The following is a 20,810-nucleotide window of genomic DNA, read 5'->3' as shown; positions in this document are numbered from 1 at the left end:
AACTGTCCACTTAGGAAGCAACACTGAGTGACAATCAATTTCACATGCTGTTGTGCAAATGGGATAGACAACAGGTGGAAATTTATAGGCAATTAGCAAGACACCCCCAATAAAGGAGTGGTTCTGCAGGTGGTGACCACAGACCGCTTCTCAGTTCCTATGCTTCCTGGCTGATGTTTTGGTCACTTTTGAATGCTGGCGGTGCTTTCACTCTAGTGGTAGCATGAGACTGAGTCTACAACCCACACAAGTGGCTCAGGTAGTGCAGCTTATCCAGGATGGCACATCAATGCGAGCTGTGGCAAGAAGGTTTGCTGTGTCTGTCAGCGTAGTGTCCAGAGCATGGAGGCGCTACCAGGAGACAGGCCAGTACATCAGGAGATGTGGAGGAGGCCGTAGGAAGGCAACAACCCAGCAGCAGGACCGCTACCTCCGCCTTTGAGCAAGGAGGAACAGGAGGAGCACTGCCAGAGCCCTGCAAAATGACCTCCAGCAGGCCACAAATGTGCATGTGTCTGCTCCAACGGTCAGAAACAGACCCCATGAGGGTGATATGAGGGCCCGACGTCCACAGGTGGGGGTTGTGCTTACAGCCCAACACCGTGCAGGACGTTTGGCATTTGCCAGAGAACACCAAGATTGGCAAATTAGCCAGTGGCGCCCTGTGCTCTTCACAGATGAAAGCAGGTTCACACTGAGCACATGTGACAGACGTGACAGAGTCTTGAGACGCCGTGGAGAACGTTCTGCTGCCTGCAACATCCTCCAGCATGACCGGTTTGGCATTGGGTCAGTAATGGTGTGGGGTGGCATTTCTTTGGAGGGCCGCACAGCCCTCCATGTGCTCGCCAGAGGTAGCCTGACTGTTATTAGGTACCGAGATGAGATCCTCAGACCCCTTGTGAGACCATATGCTGGTGCGGTTGGCCCTGGGTTCCTCCTAATGCAAGACAATGCTACACCTCATGTGGCTGGAGTGTGTCAGCAGTTTCTGCAAGACGAAGGCATTGATGCTATGGACTGGCCCGCCCGTTCCCCAGACCTGAATCCAATTGAGCACATCCGGGACATCATGTCTCGCTCTATCCACCAACGTCACGTTGCACCACAGACTGTCCAGGAGTTGGCAGATGCTTTAGTCCAGGTCTGGGAGGAGATCCCTCAGGAGACCGTCCGCCACCTCATCAGTAGCATGCACAGGCGTTGTAGGGAGGTCATACAGGCACGTGGAGGCCACACACACTACTGAGCCTCATTTTGACTTGTTTTAAGGACATTACATCAAAGTTGGATCAGTCTGTAGTGTGTTTTTCCACTTTAATTTTGTGTGTGACTCCAAATCCAGACCTCCATGGGTTGAAAAATTTGATTTCCATTTTTAATTTTTGTGTGATTTTGTTGTCAGCACATTCAACTATGTAAAGAACAAAGTATTTCAGAAGAATATTTAATTAATTCAGATCTAGGATGTGTTATTTTTGTGTTCCCTTTATTTTTTTGAGCAGTGTATATATATACCCTAAGGCCAGTATTATACAAGCATATTATGACTGCAAATTGCCAGCCCAACTTTGGGTCTGATGAGCTGAATTAACAATATCATAAGGACTTATCAAACCGACAATCAGGACTGGATTTACAGGATACAAATATGCTTTATTATGCTTGAATGAAATTGACCTAAATTGTAGTGTCCTTATCCAGCTGTAGCTTCGTCCACATATACATATTAATACAGGGCAGTGAAAGGAATTGTGCTAAGCAGAACTATCACCGCTATTCACTCAGGGGGCCCTCATCCTGTTAGCCAGAGCCACTGCAAATATTGCCATGGAGGAATTAGTGCAGTCAATACACGATCGCCCATTCAGTACATCATACATGGTGCATAGGATTGTATGAGAACCATTAGTCTGTGTGTGCACTGCATTCACCTATGACTGTGGTATTACATATAGCAACAGGTATTCTGCGGGACGACCTAGGACAGAATGAGTACAAGAAAGAATATGATATGAATACAATGGTAGAAGGGAAGAGCATCCACCAGATTTTCATCAGCTCAGCTCCTCCTGCTCCATGCACTGCATTTTGTGGTGACAGATTCTCTAAAATATGGAGAAGGTGGCTGAGGATGTGGAAAGTGAATCAGCCCTACTTAGTTTCAGCATGCTGCCTAGTCAAACAGGGTAATACAGTACTTCATACCTATTCCATTCAGTGACGTCTTCTCTGATGTAGACATTCTCTTTCCTCATCTTCTCCATTTGGTTAAGGCCAGTTTCACACTGGCGTTTATTTTTTTCCAGCAGGGAAACAGCCTGCCAAATCCGTACTACAGTGTGCACACATGTGCCGCCGGAAGTCTGTCCTGGCCCCATTCACTATAATGGGGACTGGCCGGAGATCCAGCAGCAGCACGGCAAATATGCAGAGAGAGAGAGAGTCAAAAACCGATTGTCCGCCCGCCTCTCAGCATATTTGCTGTGCTGCGGCCGGATCTCCTCCGTTCCCTATTATAGTGAATGGGGCCAGGCGGACCTCCGGCAGCACATGTGTGCACACTGTAGTACAGATACGGCAAGCTGTTCCCATGCCAGAAAAGATAAACGCCAGTGTGAAACTGGCCTAAGACGTCTCTTCTCTTCATAGTTTGCCATACAGACATCTTAGATTACTCACTTTTCCATCATTCGCCCCATCTTCTCAACACAAACTCCCTATCCTGAGCCCATTACGTGCCCTGCCATTGACAGCCAGCCATCATCGCCTTTGTTGCAGTGGTGTCGTGAACGAGAAACCTGTACTATTATGGACTGGAGCTGTATTGTCTTTAACGACCAATCCAGGTTCTGTTTGGGATCCCACAACATTCAGGTTCGTGTATGGAGACCTCAATCCTTAGTGTGTAGCGATACACTGCCCCAACTGCTGGTGTGATGATCTGAGGAGCCATCTCATATAACAGTCAGTCACCCCTAGTAGTGATACGAGGGACATCCGCTGGCCACACGTGTTGTCTCGCATGGCAGGGGTTCCAGCTGGCATTTCTCAGCAGGATAACGCTCGCCCACCCACAGCAAAGGTTTCCCCAGAATGTCTCTGCAAAATCGCAACACTTCCTTGGTCTTCTAGATTTATCTCCAATCGAGCATTTATGGGACCAGCTGGGACATCAGCTTCAGCAAGTGTCTACAGGCCCAGCTGCAAAATCTGTTTGCAAATATTACACAGGACACCATACGGCACAGGAAGAGGATTGATATGCCATTCCGAGCTCCCTGTACCATGCAAGGCTTTAGCAGAGTGGAATGAGTGGGCACAGGGCAGGAGCTCAGCATAGCACATCACTCCTCTACTTGTGCCAGGCTTTAGTAGAGCATCTCTGTGCTATGGAGCTCCTGCCCACACAGCGTTCAGTGTGGCCGCAGGGAAATCCGTACTCCCATCCACATCGTAGGATGGATAAGCTTGGATCTCCACTGATTGCAGTTTGACCTTCGTGTGTGGAGACGGGTAGACTCTTGAAACCTGCCCTGCCATGATGCTTCCCGCTGTGACTCCTCTCTGCTCTATCAATCATCTACATTGACCAAGGTCTTGGGCACACCGCATTGCCCTCAAGAGCACAGATGCTTTACCAGAGAGAGCCCCAGTTCAGGGTATTTAATAAGGTATACCAACCAGAGATTGTCCTATTAAAGCCAATCTCATTAGGAAATAAAACATTTACCTTAACATTTGTCAGTAAACCTCATAATAACCCATGCATGAGTCCCACAGGCACACGGATCTGCGGAACAAAAAAATAAAACAACGAATCCATAGAAATAAATGGGTCAGTATGGTGTCCATGAAAAACAGCAAAAAGAAAAATACAGTCATCTGCACAAGACCTTATAGATGCCTCCATATATCTAGAGCAGGGAGGCTCAACCAGCGGCCCTCCAGCTGTTGAAAAACTACAAGTCCCAGCATGCCCTAATAGCTATAGGCTGTCCAGGCATGCTGGGAGTTGTAGTTTTGCAGTACCTCACATTCATATGCCTCCCAATGATCTCAGATCTGGCGGGACAGCCCCGTATTTTGCCCGCTGTTCTGGGAGGGCTGCAGATACAGTTGAATACAATGCAGCTGGCGCAATTCAGTGACATCATCGCGCTTGCTGGGTTGGAGATCATGTGTTCTATTCATTGGAAAATGGGGCTGGGTGAGTATTATTTTTTATTTTATTAAAACTACAAGGGCTTCACTATTGTGAGGTGGGCAATGGGCATTAAGGAGTCACACTTTCAACGTTGGCATAACTATTATGTGGGGGCACTTATAGATCATTCTGTGAGAGGGCGCATAACTACTATGTGGAGGGTCATTCTGCTGTGAAAGGGGCATAACTACTGTGAGGGGCACTAAGAGGGCATAACTATGTGGAGGGGCATTCTACTGCGAAAGGGGAATAACTACTATGTGGAGGGGCATTCTACTATGAAAGCCGCACTAAAGCAGCATAAGTACTGTGTGGGGCACTAAGGGAGCATTCGACTGTGAGAGGGTACTAAGAGGGCATCACTACTGTGTGTTGGCACTAAGGGGACTGGTGGGATTGGGCGTCTATAGATTGGGTGGAGTATGAGGTGTGGCATGCAGTAAAAAAAATAATGCTGTGGCCTTTTCAAAAGTTGGGAGGTATGCACTGACGCTTACTGTGGCCATAGCTCTGCGTCTACACACCACAGCTCCTCGGCACCCTCACTGCATCTGAAGTACATACCTGCCGGCCTCCCCCTAGCTAAACCTGCACCCAAGATGCTGGCACAGCAGCAACAGGAAGACAACTAGATGAAGGACGCTGGGAGATGCAAACGTTCAAATATCACAAATGAAAGTGTAATCGGCTTGATATAGTTTTTAGTATTATTTTTTTTTATTCCATTGAATTGAAAAAAAAAAATATATATATATATATATATATATATATATATAAATAGGTGCCCAAAAACAGGAGGCTGAAGTTGGTTTCTTATTCGCATCATTTTTTATGAATTTTGAGGAGACCTGATCATCAGTAATAAAAAAGGGTGAAGTGAGCTACCCTAAAAGTAAATCAGAAAGAGGCATTAAAATACAAATAATGGGCACAAAATAGGCATAAAAAGTGTGATTTCAAGAATTAAAGGAAATTAAGCCACTGCCAACACACAGAGGGCGATGCCCCACATCAGATATGGTTAAGTGGCCATTTGCCCAGTTTGATGGCAATTCTGGTGCCAAGAACCTGTTCGGGCCAGTCTGAACTTCACTGTATCTGATGATGTGGATCAGAGGCATGAATTCATTTAACCCTTTAATAACACCAGTTACCTAAATAAATCAGTGAAAATTGTCCGTCTGCCCACTTTGATGCCAGTTTTCATGCCCAGAACCTGTTTGGGCCAGGCTGAACACAGTTGTATCTGTTGCCAATGTGAGAACAGTGTCTTGAATTCATTTAATTCTTTAAATCACATTTGTATGTGCATTTTGTGCCAGTCATTTATACCGCTTTCAACTGATTTACTTGTAGGGCTCCTCACTTCACCTTATTTATCACTGGTGATAAGGACTCCTCTAAATTCATTAAAATAGAAAAAAACTGAGCAATAAGAAATCAACTTCATCCTCGTCCCAAAAACTTCAGCAGGGAGGAACAAACGCATCACAAACTGCCGCCCAAAACTAGTAGGCTTCAAGGGTGGCTATCTCACTGGCATCGCTGGACAAGTGTAATCACATCATGTTAACACTGTATTGTCTCCTCTTGCCATCTCTTGGATGTAAACCAATCTGTCTGACCACAGCAGAACGCGTCTCATCGCACCACAATTCTACAGGAAACGACGAGGGACAAACTTACTTTCACTCACAAAATAAATAAATAAATAAATAAATTTAAAAAAAAAGCCTTGACGTGTCACGTGTCCTAAACTTCCACTTCAGCCAATCACAGACCGAGAAGGGCGGAGTTTTCCGAAGTGTCATGGCGGCGTCCAGGATTGGTTGACTGCTTTCCTCCGGGGTCATCGCGGCGGCTTCAACCGAAGAAAGACTCAGTGAAGATGGGGACGGTGCACGCTCGGGTGAGGCCTGGAGGGGGTCGGGTCACCTCCAGAAGGGGTATTAGGGTGTAGGGTCAGGGCTGTGCGGCATGACATGGGTGGCTGCTGTCAGTATGTGTGTATATATATATATATGTGACATAGTCCTCAGCAGATGATTGAAATGGTTTTCCCACCAGGGGTCCCAGGTACAGGGGTACCCATGCCCATATTGGGTCACTCTCCATTGAAAAGAATGGGAGCTCTGAGTGGGTGCCATTAATCCTTTAAAGGGGTTGTCCCGCTTGAGGAGGGGAGCGGAGAACACCGGGATCCGCATTACTTAGGCTGTGTTCACATCATCGTTATTTCTCCATTCTTCCGATCCATCAGAAGAACAGAAAAATAAAGGAGGGGGCGTCCTGCATGTAGGACTAAAATAACGAATCTATGACTGAAATGTCTCAAACAGATTCAAAATTTGCATAACTGATACTCAGGATCCGTTGTTTTTTTTTACAGGATCTGTTTTTTCTCTTCATTTTTCTGTTTTTCCGGCTGATCGGAAGAATGGAAAAATAACGGTGATGTGAACTCTCCCTTTCCACCTGCCGCTCTGGTTCTCCCTTTCCGGGATCTGTTTTGCCCGGCTGCAGCGGTGACATCACGTTGACAATAGGTGACTGCTGCAGCCAATCACTGGCATTCCTAGTGCTCTGCTAAGACCAGTGATTGGTTGCAGTGGTCACATGTCATGGACAGGACTTCACCAGTGCAGCCTGGTAAGTAATGATCACTCCTCTACTGCAGACGGATTTCTGTGTTATCTGGTTCCCTCCTGAAAGTGGACAATCCCTTTAAGACTTTGTTCACCTTTGTAACCATTTATTGCATCAGTAAATCTAAAATAAAAATTTAAAGTGATTTGGACAATAGGTATTAACAAAATCTCTTGTCTCTCCCAATACAGCACCTGTGCAGACCAATGTGTTTCCATGGTTACAGACTATAAACGAACCTTGTATAGTGTAATCCTGCAGTCACCTCTTCTATCTGACCCCTACTTCTTATTAAAGGGGTTACCTCATGAAAAGTATTTATCACCTATTCACAGGCTAGTAGATAAATATTCATCGCTGAGAGCGAGGGGTCCCTCAGTTCCCCCTCTGAATAGAGCATATCGGTCCACCACTCCATTTAGCTCTGTGGGATGGAGGGACACCGCATTCAGTAAGTTATCAGGACTAAAACAAACCAAAGGTGAAATGACTGCAGGATCAGACTACCACCATGGAGAAACATGGGTACGGATAGGAACTGTTTACTTCCAATGTATTTGTGCAGTAATAAATAAAATGGTTGCAAAAGTATACACACCCATTGTATGCAAATATGGGAAATTTCTTGCATGTATCAGTTCAGGAACTTATATAAATGTGCATTCTTCTGCAGAGTCTGGACCCCCTTCCTATGGATGGGCCAGATTTTGGATCTGCAAGTGATGACAGCGATCTGGTGGAAGTGGAACCGCAGAAGAAGCAGGAAATCTTAGAAAATAGAGATGTAAGTATCTAAGCTTGAAATATTGTGTATAAGATCGGGCACTATAACCTGAAAAGATCCCCCCGCCCTATATGAGGAAGCCAGTACCATAAGGGTACGGCCAGACAGCGCGGCTGTGCGCCGTTCAGGATGCGGCTGTGCTGCAGTCAAGAACCATGTGGCCTAGGTCGCATCGGGCCCTAATTAAACGAATGAGACTGCACTGTTTAGACCAGTCTGCGTTGTGAATGGCTGCACGGCCAAGGAGAAATGACTCTTTTCACATATGCAAATTTTCAGCTTGGTGGAATGAGAGCATTACATTGCACGTAGTTTTACTGTGAACCAACCGTCATGAGTAAGGATCAGCACTACATGATCCCAAACGCGTAGACATAAATACCCTGTTTGGTTTTTAATGCACTATTTCCAATAAAAGCTGCCACTTTTTTGTACTGGAAGCTGGATTTCTTTTTCTTTTGGATTTTACTGTGAACCACGCTTAGGCTGGGTTCACACGAGCGGATGCCGTGCGTGGCATCCGCTCCGTGAAAGAGTGCCAAGACCCGATGCAGACTGCAGAGGCACGGAGCATTAACATGACTGATAATGCTCCGTGCCTCTCTGTGACCTCTTTACTACGAAATCACAGTGAGATAAAGTTGTCACTGTGATTTCGTAGTAAAGAGCTCACAGAGAGGCATGGAGCATTATCAATCATGTTAATGCTCCGTGCCTCTGCAGTCTGCATCGGGTCTTGGCACTCTTTCACGGAGCGGATGTCACGCACGGCATCCGCTCGTGTGAACCCAGCCTTAAAGGGAACCTGTCACCGGGATTTTGGGTATAGAGCTGAGGACATGGGTTACTAGATGGCCGCTAGCAAATCCGCAATACCCAGTCCCCATAGCTCTGTGTGCTTTTATTGTGTAAAAAAAACGATTTGCTCCATATGCAAATTAACCTGAGATGTGTCCTGTACGTGAGATGAGTCCAGCGTGAAGGAGCCCAGCACCCTAGCTTTCTGACGTCGGGGAGCAAGGAGGAGATTCGGAGGATGCGGGGCGGTGCTGGGCTCCTTCACGCTGGACTCATCTCACGTACAGGACACATCTCAGGTTAATTTGCATATGGATCAAATCATTTTTTTTTACACAATAAAAGCACACAGAGCTATGGGGACTGGGTATTGCGGATGTGCTAGCGGCCATCTAGCAACCCATGTCCTCAGCTCTATACACAAAATCCTGGTGACAGGTTCCCTTTAATCCTGGCTGCTCTGCCCCCCAACTTTGAGTGACAGGGCCAAGTGGTGAGGTAGTCTCGACTGGCCCTGTATTACTGTGCATGCGCCATCGCTTCAGTATTTGATGCACGCTTAGAGTGCATTCACATCACCGTTTAGCTTTCCGTTCTTCTGATCCGTCCGAATCCCTGCCCATTAGCATCGGAACTACTCGGCTCAGTCTGTTGTGCAGTTGACAGAGCCTGTTACTGTAGTGCTGCTCCCACAGTGCAACTAATGGAGCGGTGTAGTTCTGGCGCCGAGTTCCAGTTCTGGAGCTACGGCAGAACAGATGAGTAGCGGTTTGCAGGGTCAGATAGTGATGGCCTATCCTGTTTAGCCATCCCTTGTAAAGGTTTTGGACAGCCTCTTTAAAGGGTTATCTCACTGTAGACATAATAGCACACGCGGAGGAGTGGTCTATGTGCTGTGACCTCCTCGGATCACTAGAAAAATGTTGCGGTGATTTTATAACACCATTGTCTGGTTATTGCTATCACTGCTCTCAGTAGTTGCCCCTCCACCAATTGAAAGTTGAGGGAGACCATATTTAACCCACATGATGCCTTAAGACTCAAACTCCCCTGCCCACAGTATATGGAAATATACATCTTGGGTCCTCGTCTTCTGTCAGGCAGTCATTTGGTTGTTCCTAATTTTATATTACCAATAAAATTAGACGAAAAGCAATAATTGCAATGTTTTTTTTTTTTGTTTTTTTTTTTAAGGTCGTGGTCCAGCGGGTTCACTTTGAAGGTATGGGAAGGACGAAAGACGATCTTGTCATGTATGAAATTGCTGATGTCTTCAAGGCAAAGAATCTTATTGATGTAAGCTCAGGATGATAAGCGGCACCTTTGTAATTGTCATACAGGCGCAGCAGGGTGGGGGGAATTTTCCCTCATATTTTGTTTTATCATATTGGCCTTTTGCAGGTGATGAGGAAGGCCCATGAGGCCAGAGAGAAACTCCTCCGTCTGGGAGTATTCAGACAAGTGGAAGTTTTAGTGGATACCTGTCAAGGTAAGTACATGGGAGTAGGAGGTGGTGCCCTCTACTGGACAGCATTAGTATGTATGCACACTAGCCAGCAGGGAATGGTCTATGGGCCAGAACTGTGGAGGCAATAGTCTGTGAGGTCTGGAGAGACCATTGGAGCTTCTTTTTCCCAGAGACCTCTTCCTCTGAAGGATATCAGTTTGGGGGCAATTAATGGGCACAATCATCACCCAAAACATCAATTAAAGATCTCCCTAATATAACCCTTTTAAAGGGCTTCTCAGGGAATGCCTAACCTTTAACTATTGCCCCTCTGTCCCTCCGGCATGGACAGAATCCTACTTCACTGCTCAGATCCTGTGGGCTGGCTCCTGCATGTCCATCTTCCAGTCTGCGGCTTGTTCACCTCCTCCCCGGCATTAGCATGGTTACCAGCTTCACTGCAGCCAAAGACTGGATTCAGAGGTGACACGTCCACAAGAGACACGTCAACACTTTTAAATGGTGGCACTTAAGGGGCCTCAGACCGCTTATTCGGAGGAACCTCTGAACTCGACCATTTAAACTTTTGGTCTGCCTCAAGATTTAAGTAAGAAAAATGCAGTAAATAGATTTTTTATTTTTTTTGGCTGTGCCTGATATGGTAGTTTGGGTACTCTGCTCCTCTGCAGGAACACAGTACCGGAATGCTAAAACGTAGATGTGGATATAGCCTAAGCTGGTCATCAAGAGGTTAATGCAAATTGCATATGTTTTCACACCTTTAGATGATGATGCTCTTCCCAATGGCCTGGATGTCACCTTTGAAGTCACAGAGTTAAGAAGGTTAACTGGAAGTTATAACACGATGGTCGGCAACAATGAGGGCAGCATGGTATGATCTGATCTGTCCAGTTTATGCCCCTACACCATAAGGGTATGTTCACACGCCTTGGATTTCGACATGTATTCTGCAACTAAATCCATGTCAAATCCACCAAGATGTCACATGTTGGAAACTGTGATCCGCAGCAGAAGTCCGATAATGAGCCTCGGATTTCAGCCACAGATTTCACAGCCCATTCACATCAAATGTTTCCAGTGTGTATTTTCTGCCATGTCAGCGGTTTTACTGTTACCAGTACTGTGGAATACCGCATTGGTGACCTGGTATTAAAAATCCCAGCATGCCAGCGCTACCCAGTGTCCAGGCAAGCTGCGGATGTGAGCAGGACCTCACTGTAGAGCAGTGGTTACCAACCTGTGGGCTTCCACCTATGAGTGCCAGCACTTTGGGCAAAAGCTGAATGGTCCGCTTTCCCCCGGAGTATCACCTTACATTTTTTATTTTTTATTGGTAAGCCTCTAGAGGGGGCACTGGAGGAGGGGAGGGACAGGGGGACATGAAGTGTCACTAACATCTTGCTAATTTATTTTTTAAGGTTCTTGGACTTAAATTGCCCAATCTCTTTGGTCGTGCTGAAAAAATGACTTTCCAGTTCTCGTACGGCACCAAGGAGACCTCTTACGGCTTGTCCTTCTTCAAACCTCAAGTTGGGAGCTTTGAAAGGAAGTAAGAATCGGCTTCATCCGCTGCGGATTTTACAGCTTTTTCTCTAAGCTCATGAATATTTCTCTTTGTGCAGCATCTGCTTCAACATGTATAAAGTTACCGGACAGTTTCCCTGGAGCTCGCTGAGAGAGACCGACCGCGGGATATCTGCTGAAATGAATGTAAGGAGTAGTAGACGTGAGGATTATGGTCAGAGGATAATCAATTCCTGTGGATTTGGATCTATTAGCCTGTAACCTTATGATCTGGCTGTTTTAATCCCTTCCTCTGCATAATTAAAGGGGTTTTCCAGGATTACAAAAACCTATTTCTTCATAAAGCAGCGCCACACCTATGTGCAGGTTGTGTGTGGTATTGCAGCTTACAGTGGAGCAGATCTGCAGCACCGCACACAACCCATTGGCAGGAGTGGTGCTGTTTCTTGAATAGACAGCCATGCTTTTCTAATCCCGGACAACGCTTTTAAGATATGCACTTGTATTTGTTGCATTTGTCACAGTTCCCAATATGGAAGACCAGCCACACCTTGAAGTGGGAGGGCGTCTGGAGAGAACTTGGTTGTTTAGCAAGAACGGCATCATTTGCTATTCGGGAGGAAAGTGGTCATTCTCTCAAGTCTTCTCTCTCTGTAAGTCAGATTGTCATTAAACTTTAGTGTTCATGCAGAATTTTAAGTTACGTTGTGTTTTTTATATTCCATTCCCATTTAGGGGGATTTAGCATATAGCATTTTTCTTGGTGTTTAAAAAAACAAATCCAGAAGTTAGCTGAGAGCCAATGGTGAAATCTAAAACGCAAATGATGCTTTTTTGTTTGTGACCTTTTTTTGGGTCTATAGCATATTTTTTTTACTAGGATTGGGAAAAAAAACACCTGAAAAATATATACGTAAAATGTGTATAAAAAAAGTTGTTTTGTTTACAAGCCACAAAAAACACCTGTGGGGCAGATTTACTAATACCGTTTAGGGTAGACCTTGTGAACATGTACAAGACAGTAAAAATGTGGCAGATTTATAACTGTGGCTGATGCTGGGTGATAAGTTTGCCGCAGCTTTTGGTTGGGTTCCTCCGCAGCGGAATTTTTTTTAGCCATGCCCCCTTTCTAGTCACACACCCTTCCTGCTAAGCCACGCCCCCTTGTGGGTCCAGTAAAAAAAAAAAAAGGACCTGAAAAACGCTTAATAAATGTGGTGCAAAGCACATAGACCAGTGTTTGGTGCACATGTATTAGTAACTCTCCTCTGTGGAAGGAAGCCATATTCAACATTCTGCTTATCTGAGTTCCCTAATGCTGTGTGCTCTGGACATGTGAAGAAGTACATGGAACATGGGAGAACACAGTTCTTTCATAAGAAGTAGCTGACTTCATGAGAGGTTGGACTTTGAAGATAGAATTATTATTATAATATAGATGATTTCATGATTTTTGTTTGTAAGTAACTGGACATTATTCTGTTTTATTAGTATAGTAGGATTTATTTAGTAGTATAGTAGGGGTGTAGTACATTTGGCCTGTAAAGCAGTACTCCAGGCAGAACATATAGGGGCAGATTTACTAATACTGTTGTACTTTACACTCTCTAAGAATATGAACCAAAGTCCTAATGTTAGGCAAAGTTACTATTCTAGTGTATGGGCCTTTGTAAATTTGGAGTATCGTAAATCCTGCACCAGATTTACTCTAGAATTTTGTCCATGTGCCCAAAAAATGTGCCTGTGCACCAAAATGACTTGCTAGTCTAAGTTTATACCACTTATGGTTTAGTTTTACTCCAAAAATGCACCCAAAACCACAATTTAGGCCACGTCCCTTTCTGGCAAAGTCACGCTTCTTTCCAGCAAAGCCACGCCTCCTCGTTGGACAAGGCGTAAAGCGCTTAGAAAAAGGTGTAAAACAGTTCAGTAAATGTGATGCAAAGTGTGCACGCCAGTTTTTTTGCCACAAATATCACCAAAAAACAGGAGCATTTTCATTAGTAAATCTGCCCCGTTGTGCAATGACCGGTTTTGTTTGGAGTGTTTCTTTAAATGAATACTCCACTTGTATCTGATGACCGGGTGACCTATCAAGATAGGATAGACGCCAACCTTATATTCGATGAAATGTTTATGGAATTTGTATTTTTTTCATTTTCAGCATTCAATGATGATTGATTCCCGCAACTCTACAATCCTGCCAAAGAGAGGTGCCTTGCTAAAAATCAACCAGGTAACTCTACCTTGTACATAGTACACAGGGAACATGGAAGTGCAACAGATCTTATTGTGTTAGGGACTATTTACTGTGTATTTTGTCCTTCAGGGGTATTTGTCGGGAGACTCCCATGTTAAAGGAAAACCAAAAACGCACACTCCTCCCCCTCCCCTGCATGTCTGTGTATGGAAAAAGGCTCTTTGGCCTCTGTTTGGTAAATGGGGGCCTATACCGTATGAGTTACACGTTGGAAGCAATGTGAATTCAGCTTTACTCTGCACTAGTACTGCTTTCACTTGACTGAAGGGGTTGTCCCATCTCAACACCTCCTTTCCATGTGCCCTATTATGGCATACTGATTTAATGGGTAGATATTTGCTTTAATGGCAGTTTTTAACACAAATCTCTGAGCAGCACAAAAGGGCCCTAAGCATCTAGAGCAGGGATGCCCAACCTGCGGCCCTCCAGCTGTTTTAAAACCAACTCCCACCACGCCCTGCTGGGGGCTGTAATTGCAACAGCTGGGGGGCCGCAGGTTGAGCATGTCTGATCTAGAGGCCTTTGGTTCTGGAAACAAGCGCCAGTTCAAGATCACTGACCAATACATCTGTGATATCAGGACTTCATATTTGCCTGGATGTCCCCTGTAAAGTGTGCAGTACAGTAGCACTACAAGAAACTATGCATTCTACCATCTTCTTGACCTTCAAACAGCATCTAGTTCACTTTACTGCCGGCAGTCTCCATGTAACTGTTCAGAAACCTTCTCAGCCACCCAAAAAATCCATTTGCAGTAATAAAGTAAATGGAAAACAGGGAGGAGACGGATCTAGCTCCAGCTTCCACTCCCCTCTCACAGCATAAAACTCACAGAAAGACAGAAGAGTGGGACCTCATTTATGGGGCTCATTTATGTAATGGTTTCAGGGCTTTTCATATCATGTGAAGATTTCCTGCTTTCTAAGGAGTCACAGTGATACTTGTCCTTCACAGGAGCTGGCTGGATACACCGGAGGAGACGTCAGCTTTTTAAAGGAAGATTTTGAACTGCAGATAAACAAACGTCTAGCTTGGGACTCGGTGAGTCTATGAACACTTCATTGAAGGGTAGTTTGTCTCTGTCTTCCAGTGTGTAACAGTCTAGCAGTTGGTATACATCTAAACACAGGCTTTGTTCCTCAAAAATGTATTTTCTTTAACATTTAAAATACGGGGGGGAAAAAAGTCTCTTACTCAACAGGAGCAGAATTGATGATTTGGATGCTTTGCAGTGGTTAGTGTAATACTTGCAGCTAGTTTCTGGGTGGTACTGTTGTTGCTTCAGCTTATAAAGGGTCAGTTCAGTATTTTAATATTGATCACCTATCCTCAGGATAGGTTATCAATATCTGATTGATGGTGGTCTGACTCTCAGAAACCCTTCAGATCAGCTGCTTGGCTCCCTACCAAGCACAGTTCCGTACATTGTATAGTGGCTGTACTTGGTATTGCAGCTCAATCTTATTTATTTGAGTGGGACTGAGCTGCAAATAAGCCATGTGACCAATGGACGTGACACCACAGGCCTGAGACCGCAATACTCACCCAAGTGAGGCGCTAGTCGGCCCCTCACAGGGTTACATATAGGATCATCAATAACAGGTCCTTCATATAAAAATTCTGGAAAAACCCTTTAATAGAATATAAGCATCCCTAGGATGACTCGATCATCACTCTCCTGTGGTATATAGATGGCTACCCTGTAATCTCCGACTGTGTAATAGTTAACCAGAGTTTATGGTATCTAGACAGGTCTGCTTCCTCTGTTCTAGGCTCATGAGACCCAAAAGACTGCAACAAATCTGCTCACAAAATAAGTAACCCCAAACCCACAGTGCATGTGTATTCATTATTTAAAGAGTATTTGTCACAGCACACAACTGGATTTTGGATCTAAATATTTTTTTTAATTATATATGTCTGTTTCAGTCTTTTGCTGGGTTGCATGTACAGTGTCATTGATAGTTCCATAATACTAATCTTACCAGTGGACCTCCATAGGTGCTGTCCACTTCTCTCTGGGGGGGAATGCTGCTTCCTGTTGGAGATAGGCCATCCAGCATTGCAGATCGGTGAGTAGAACTGTAGAGGAGCTGTTCTTTTGTCTTGTAGACGTCTGTTCTACTATATTTTCTAATCACAATTTGTATGTAATGTACAGGTTTTATTTGGGAGGACCAACAAGTGTACGGGGATTCAGTATGTACAGCATTGGACCCCAGAGTGAAGGTTGGTATTGAAAATCAGGTGGCAGAAGTGGGTTCATCACTTGGCATGAGTTGAAAATGCCGCGTTTGGTGTAATGTAAATTTCATTGAGGAGGAACTGTATGCTGCATTAAAGGGGTGTTCCCATCTGAGATAATGGGAGCATATCCCATTGTCTGATAGGTGCGGGTCCCACCTCTGGGAACCGCACCTACACCAAGAACGGAGCGGGGAAGGTGGTGGTCTGGCCACCAACAAGCTTTCTCCCCGTAGTAGTGAATGGGAGCGCACCGCTCCCATTCATTTCTATGGGGCCGACGGAAATAGCCGAGCTGTTCTCGGTGGCCCCATAGAAATTAATGGAGAGCGAATGCGCATGCGCAGTGCTCCCTCCATAACCTTTTGGGCTCCATACTCAGTGTAGGTGTGGGTCCCAGAGGTGGGACCCACACCTATCAAACAATGGGGGCATATCCTGTCTGAGTTGACTTCATATCATTGCTCAAAGTTACCAGCCTGGAACCTACAGCTCCAGTATGTCTGCAACTGCTCCCATACTGTTCTACTTGCAAACCCTTCTCCTAGTGGTTCAGTGTTGTCACAGGGACTGTCTGCACAAAACTGCTTCTATCTATCAAAATTGATTGCATCCTATTAACACTTATTAATGTCCCTTTGCCCTGGTTGTGCCAGTAGACCACAAATCGGGACATGCTGTCATAGGTACACAGGAGCAGAGGATCTGCAGGCATAATTTTCAGTGAAGAAATCTAATATTAATCTTTTTTCGGTATCTGCTTAAATCTTTTTAGTCCAAGAGTTCTTTTCTTCAGTAATATGAGGTTTGTCATACGGCTTATATGTTGTCCTTGCAGGTGATTATCTTGGAGGTGAGGCATACTGGGCCGGTGGTATACATCTCTACACCCCACTACCCTTCCGTCCTGGCCGTGGTGGTTTTGGCGACCTCTTCAGGACACATTTCTTCCTTAATGCTGGAAACCTCTGCAACCTAAACTATGGTATGGAGAATGTCCACAACTGGATAGCCAGTGAATATGTATTAGGCTTCATGCACACGACCGTATTCATTTTGCGGTCCGCAAATCGCAGATCCGCAAAATATGGATACAGTCCATGTGCCGTTTGTGTGTTTCTTTTTTTTTTTTGCATTCCCATTGACATGAATGGGTCTGCAGTGTGCATTTTGTGGACGTATTCTGTCTTTTTGTGGAACGTACATACAATGATCGGTTTGCTTTCCACATTCGTATGTCCTTTCCGCTAAGAGATAGAACATGTCCTATACTTGGCTGCAAAATGTGGACCACGGACACATAAAAGTAAATGGATCTACAAAAAAAATGCGGATGCAACACTGACAGTGTACATATTTTGCAGTTCTGAAAATTGCGGATGACAAAATAAATACGGTCGTGTGCATGAGGCAAGGCAGTGGCTTAAATAGCAATGCCTGAACATGGTATTGTTATTAGGATTTCTCCAATTAGCTACTGGACCATCTACATTGTGTTTCTTCTTCATATCCAGGTGAAGGCCCGAGAGCTCACATTCGCAGGTTGGCTGAGTGTATCCGCTGGTCTTATGGTGCAGGCATTGTGCTTCGACTCGGAAATATTGCCAGACTGGAACTAAATTACTGCATCCCCATGGGTGTTCAGAGCGGAGACAGGTATGTAAGATTAGGATATTAAATTCCACTCAAAATCTGAAGCTCTCATTGACACAGTAAAAATCCCACTAAATAACACAGTGCTAAGACTGGCCTTACACATGAGATATGTCCGCCAACATCTCTCTTGACTGCCATATACGTGCCCACTCAGCCGAGTGTGTATGTGTTGTGAATGAGGAGAGGGAAGAAAGCCACTTCCAGCTGCTTACAGGTGCATCGCAATAAATTAGAATTTCATCTAAAAGTTATGTCCGTTATTCAATTCAAAAAGTAAAACTGATGTTCTATAGATTCATTATACACAGAGTGATCTATTTCAAGTGTTTTTTTTATGTTGATAATTACGGCTAATGAACACCCAAAAGTCAGTATCTCAAACTAGAATATTGTGAAAAGTTCAATATTGTAGACTCATGGGCCAGATTTATCATTCTCTCAAGTCAGAATAATGGAGTGAAAAAGTTGCAAATTTTTGCGCAATCACTAAAACTGCGCAAAAATTTTATACTTTTTTCTGCTCTGCACTATGCTTGCCAGTTTTCTGAAAGTGGGCGTGTTTTCTTATGTAAATGAATCTCTAGACAGATTTACTATTGCGACTATTTAAAAAGTCTCAAAAAAGTGCGCAATTTTACTCCAGTGAGGACCATGCTTATCTTATGAGACTTTTTAATAGAACATGCGACTTTTTCGTAAAGACGTGCGACTTTTGTAAAGCTGCTTACTGACGGATATGCTTGCTACCGTGAAACCACATTTATTACAGTCTTAAAGGGCCGATCATAAATCTGACTTGGCTAAAACTGACTTTAGCCATATGTGAAAGTGGAGTGAGCTGTCAGAGTAATGATAAATCTGTCCCCTGGTGTCACACTATAATCTGCTAATCAACACAAAACACCTGCAAAGGTTTCCTAAGCTTTTAAATGATCCCTCAGTCTGGTTCAGTAGGCTACACAATGATGGGGAAGACTGCTGACTTAACAGTTGTCCAGAAGATAGTCATTGGCACACATTGACCACAGAAGGCTACTGCTAAAGAAGCTGGCTGTTCACAGAGTGCTTATCCAAGCATACTAATGGAAAGTTGAGTGGAAAGACAAGCTTTATGGAGATGCTGATTTCATTTTCCAGCAGAACTTGGCACCTGCCCACACTGACAAAAGTACCAATACCTGGTTTAGTAACCAAGGTATCGCTGTGCTTGATTGGCCAGCAAGCTCGCCTGACCTAAACTCCATACAGAAGTTATAGGATATTGTCAAGAGGAAGATGAGCTGAAGGCCACTATCAAAGCAACCTGGGCTTCCACAACACCTCAGCAGTGCCACTGGCTGATCGCCTCCATGCCACATTGATGCAGTAATTCAGGCATCCTCAAACTGCGGCCCTCCAGCTGTTGTAAAACTACAACTTCCACAATGCCCTGCTGTAGGCTGATACCTGTAGGCTGTTCGGGCATGTTGTAGTTTTGCAACAGCTGGAGGGCCGCAGTTTGAGGATGCCTGCAGTAATTCATGCAAAAAGAAGCCCTGACCAAGTATTGACTGCATATACTGTACATACTTTTCAGTAGGCCAGCATTTCTGTATTAAATTTTTTTTAATTAATCTTCTATAATATTGTAATTTTCTGAGATGCTGGTCTTTGGGTTTTCATTAACTGTAAGCCATAATCAGTAATAAAAAAAAATATAAAATGCTTGAAATAGATCACCCTGTGTGCAATGAATCTATAGAATATATTTGATTTCACTTTTTGAATTGCATTACTGAAATAAATTAACTTTTCAATGATATTCTAAATTTATCGAGATGCACTTGTATTTCCCCTGAGAACAAAAGGATCAGGAAGTTGAAATCCAACTGCTCTGTCCTTATCTGCCATCATTGAAGAGTTGGGCGTTTCACATACACAGTGGGGGCTTGGCTGGCCCCACCAAAACTGAAGTGTCTGAGAACTTTTACAAAGATGAATACAATATATTGTCTGGGGAGCAGCTGACTAGTGTTTTTCAATAGGACAATCCCTGCCCCCGAATGATAACTCCTTTAACTAGAATATTACCAGTGTCGAGAACATCCATTTACATACATAGTGCAGCAATTATAATAAGAAGAGTGTCTTATATCGGTCACTATTATTTTTCGACTGTAACTGTGTCTGCACTTGTAACCTGTTTGTGTCTTCACTGCTCCAGGATATGTGATGGAGTACAATTCGGGGCTGGAATACGGTTCCTGTAACTTTTGGTCTTCAACCAAGACAAGATCATTGCAGAAAACAATCTCCTCACTATTTATATCTGTCATTTGGTTTTCTTTTCCATCCCAAAGTTTCATGTATGTACTATATTTTATGCACAGCCGTACTATTAAAAAACTATTGGATGAATTGAATAAATCAATTTATGGTCCTGTAGTAACATCTCAATGAGGTCCGTGTCAGTGAATCACGGACATCATCACACGTACCCATTGTTAATAGGTGTATTCACACATCCATGAATTTCCACGGTCTGTGGGGCTGTGGTTACTTCACTGAAGAAAGCCCTATTTAGGTCTGTGTTCACCGATCCCTCTCGCCCATTATAGTCTGAGGGTCCTTGAAAAAACACGAACACAGCAAGGATGGCATTCATGTTTCACGGATTGTTTCTGAGAAATGCTCTTGAAATAGATTTTCAGCTGAGCAGTGTCCGTGGAATACTGATGACACATGGACCAAACAGAACCTTCACGGATGAACCACTGACCATCTTGTCACTGTTGTCATTACGGACACAGATGTGTGAATGAGGCCTAAGCAACATGACCTAGCATTGCAAAACAAGTGGGCAGATCTGACACAGCTAAATATGGGAGGTTGGGTGGTCCTGTAGGCAATGCATAATTGAGTACAGCAGAAAATGAACATGGAGATCACACTGCGGTTATTTGCAAAATTACAATTTTATTATAAAGAAAACTGAACATTCTAGATCAAGAACAAAGAAGTATCTAAAAAAAATGATTGAATTTACATTGAGGTTTATGATTTCCCTTTATTTTATTTAATGAAATTAAAACTGGAACTGATCAGGAATCTACCATTATGAAGAAGAAAAAAAGAATCCTACCTATAGGTGGCGCTGGAGAGAATGTTTTTATCCTGTAGATGACCTATTTTGCATGCGTTTTCCCAGGTAACTTTGTTCTATCTTTTTTGAGGGGCCGCAGAA

The 20,810-nt window shown here is 44.1% G+C and overlaps 1 protein-coding gene across 1 annotated transcript; it reads left to right on the top strand.

The window, feature by feature from the left end:
- Positions 1–5,993: 5,993 nt before the first annotated feature.
- SAMM50 (SAMM50 sorting and assembly machinery component) lies at positions 5,994–20,011 on the top strand. The gene is made up of 15 exons (XM_040439164.1): positions 5,994–6,116; positions 7,527–7,637; positions 9,630–9,731; positions 9,837–9,924; positions 10,668–10,774; positions 11,322–11,452; positions 11,526–11,613; positions 11,952–12,080; positions 13,592–13,663; positions 14,642–14,728; positions 15,689–15,759; positions 15,849–15,916; positions 16,770–16,916; positions 17,446–17,587; positions 19,791–20,011. The coding sequence occupies exons 1-15, from the start codon at positions 6,096–6,098 to the stop codon at positions 19,834–19,836; spliced, it is 1,410 nt and encodes a 469-aa protein (XP_040295098.1). The 5' UTR covers positions 5,994–6,095; the 3' UTR covers positions 19,837–20,011.
- The last annotated feature ends 799 nt before the right edge of the window (positions 20,012–20,810 follow it).

This window comes from Bufo bufo, chromosome 1, assembly GCF_905171765.1.
Source record: "Bufo bufo chromosome 1, aBufBuf1.1, whole genome shotgun sequence".
Classification (NCBI taxonomy): domain Eukaryota; kingdom Metazoa; phylum Chordata; class Amphibia; order Anura; family Bufonidae; genus Bufo; species Bufo bufo.
The sequence above is the reverse complement of the archived record's forward strand: the minus strand, read 5'-3'. Positions and strand labels throughout refer to the sequence as shown.

Bases quoted from the DNA above. Each gene is read 5' to 3' on its own strand.
- SAMM50 (XM_040439164.1), top strand. From the start codon at position 6,096: ATGGGGACGGTGCACGCTCGG. The intron at 6,117-7,526 runs GTGAGGCCTGGA...ATTCTTCTGCAG, and splicing joins TGGGGACGGTGCACGCTCGG to AGTCTGGACCCCCTTCCTAT. The intron at 16,917-17,445 runs GTATGGAGAATG...CTTCATATCCAG, and splicing joins CCTCTGCAACCTAAACTATG to GTGAAGGCCCGAGAGCTCAC.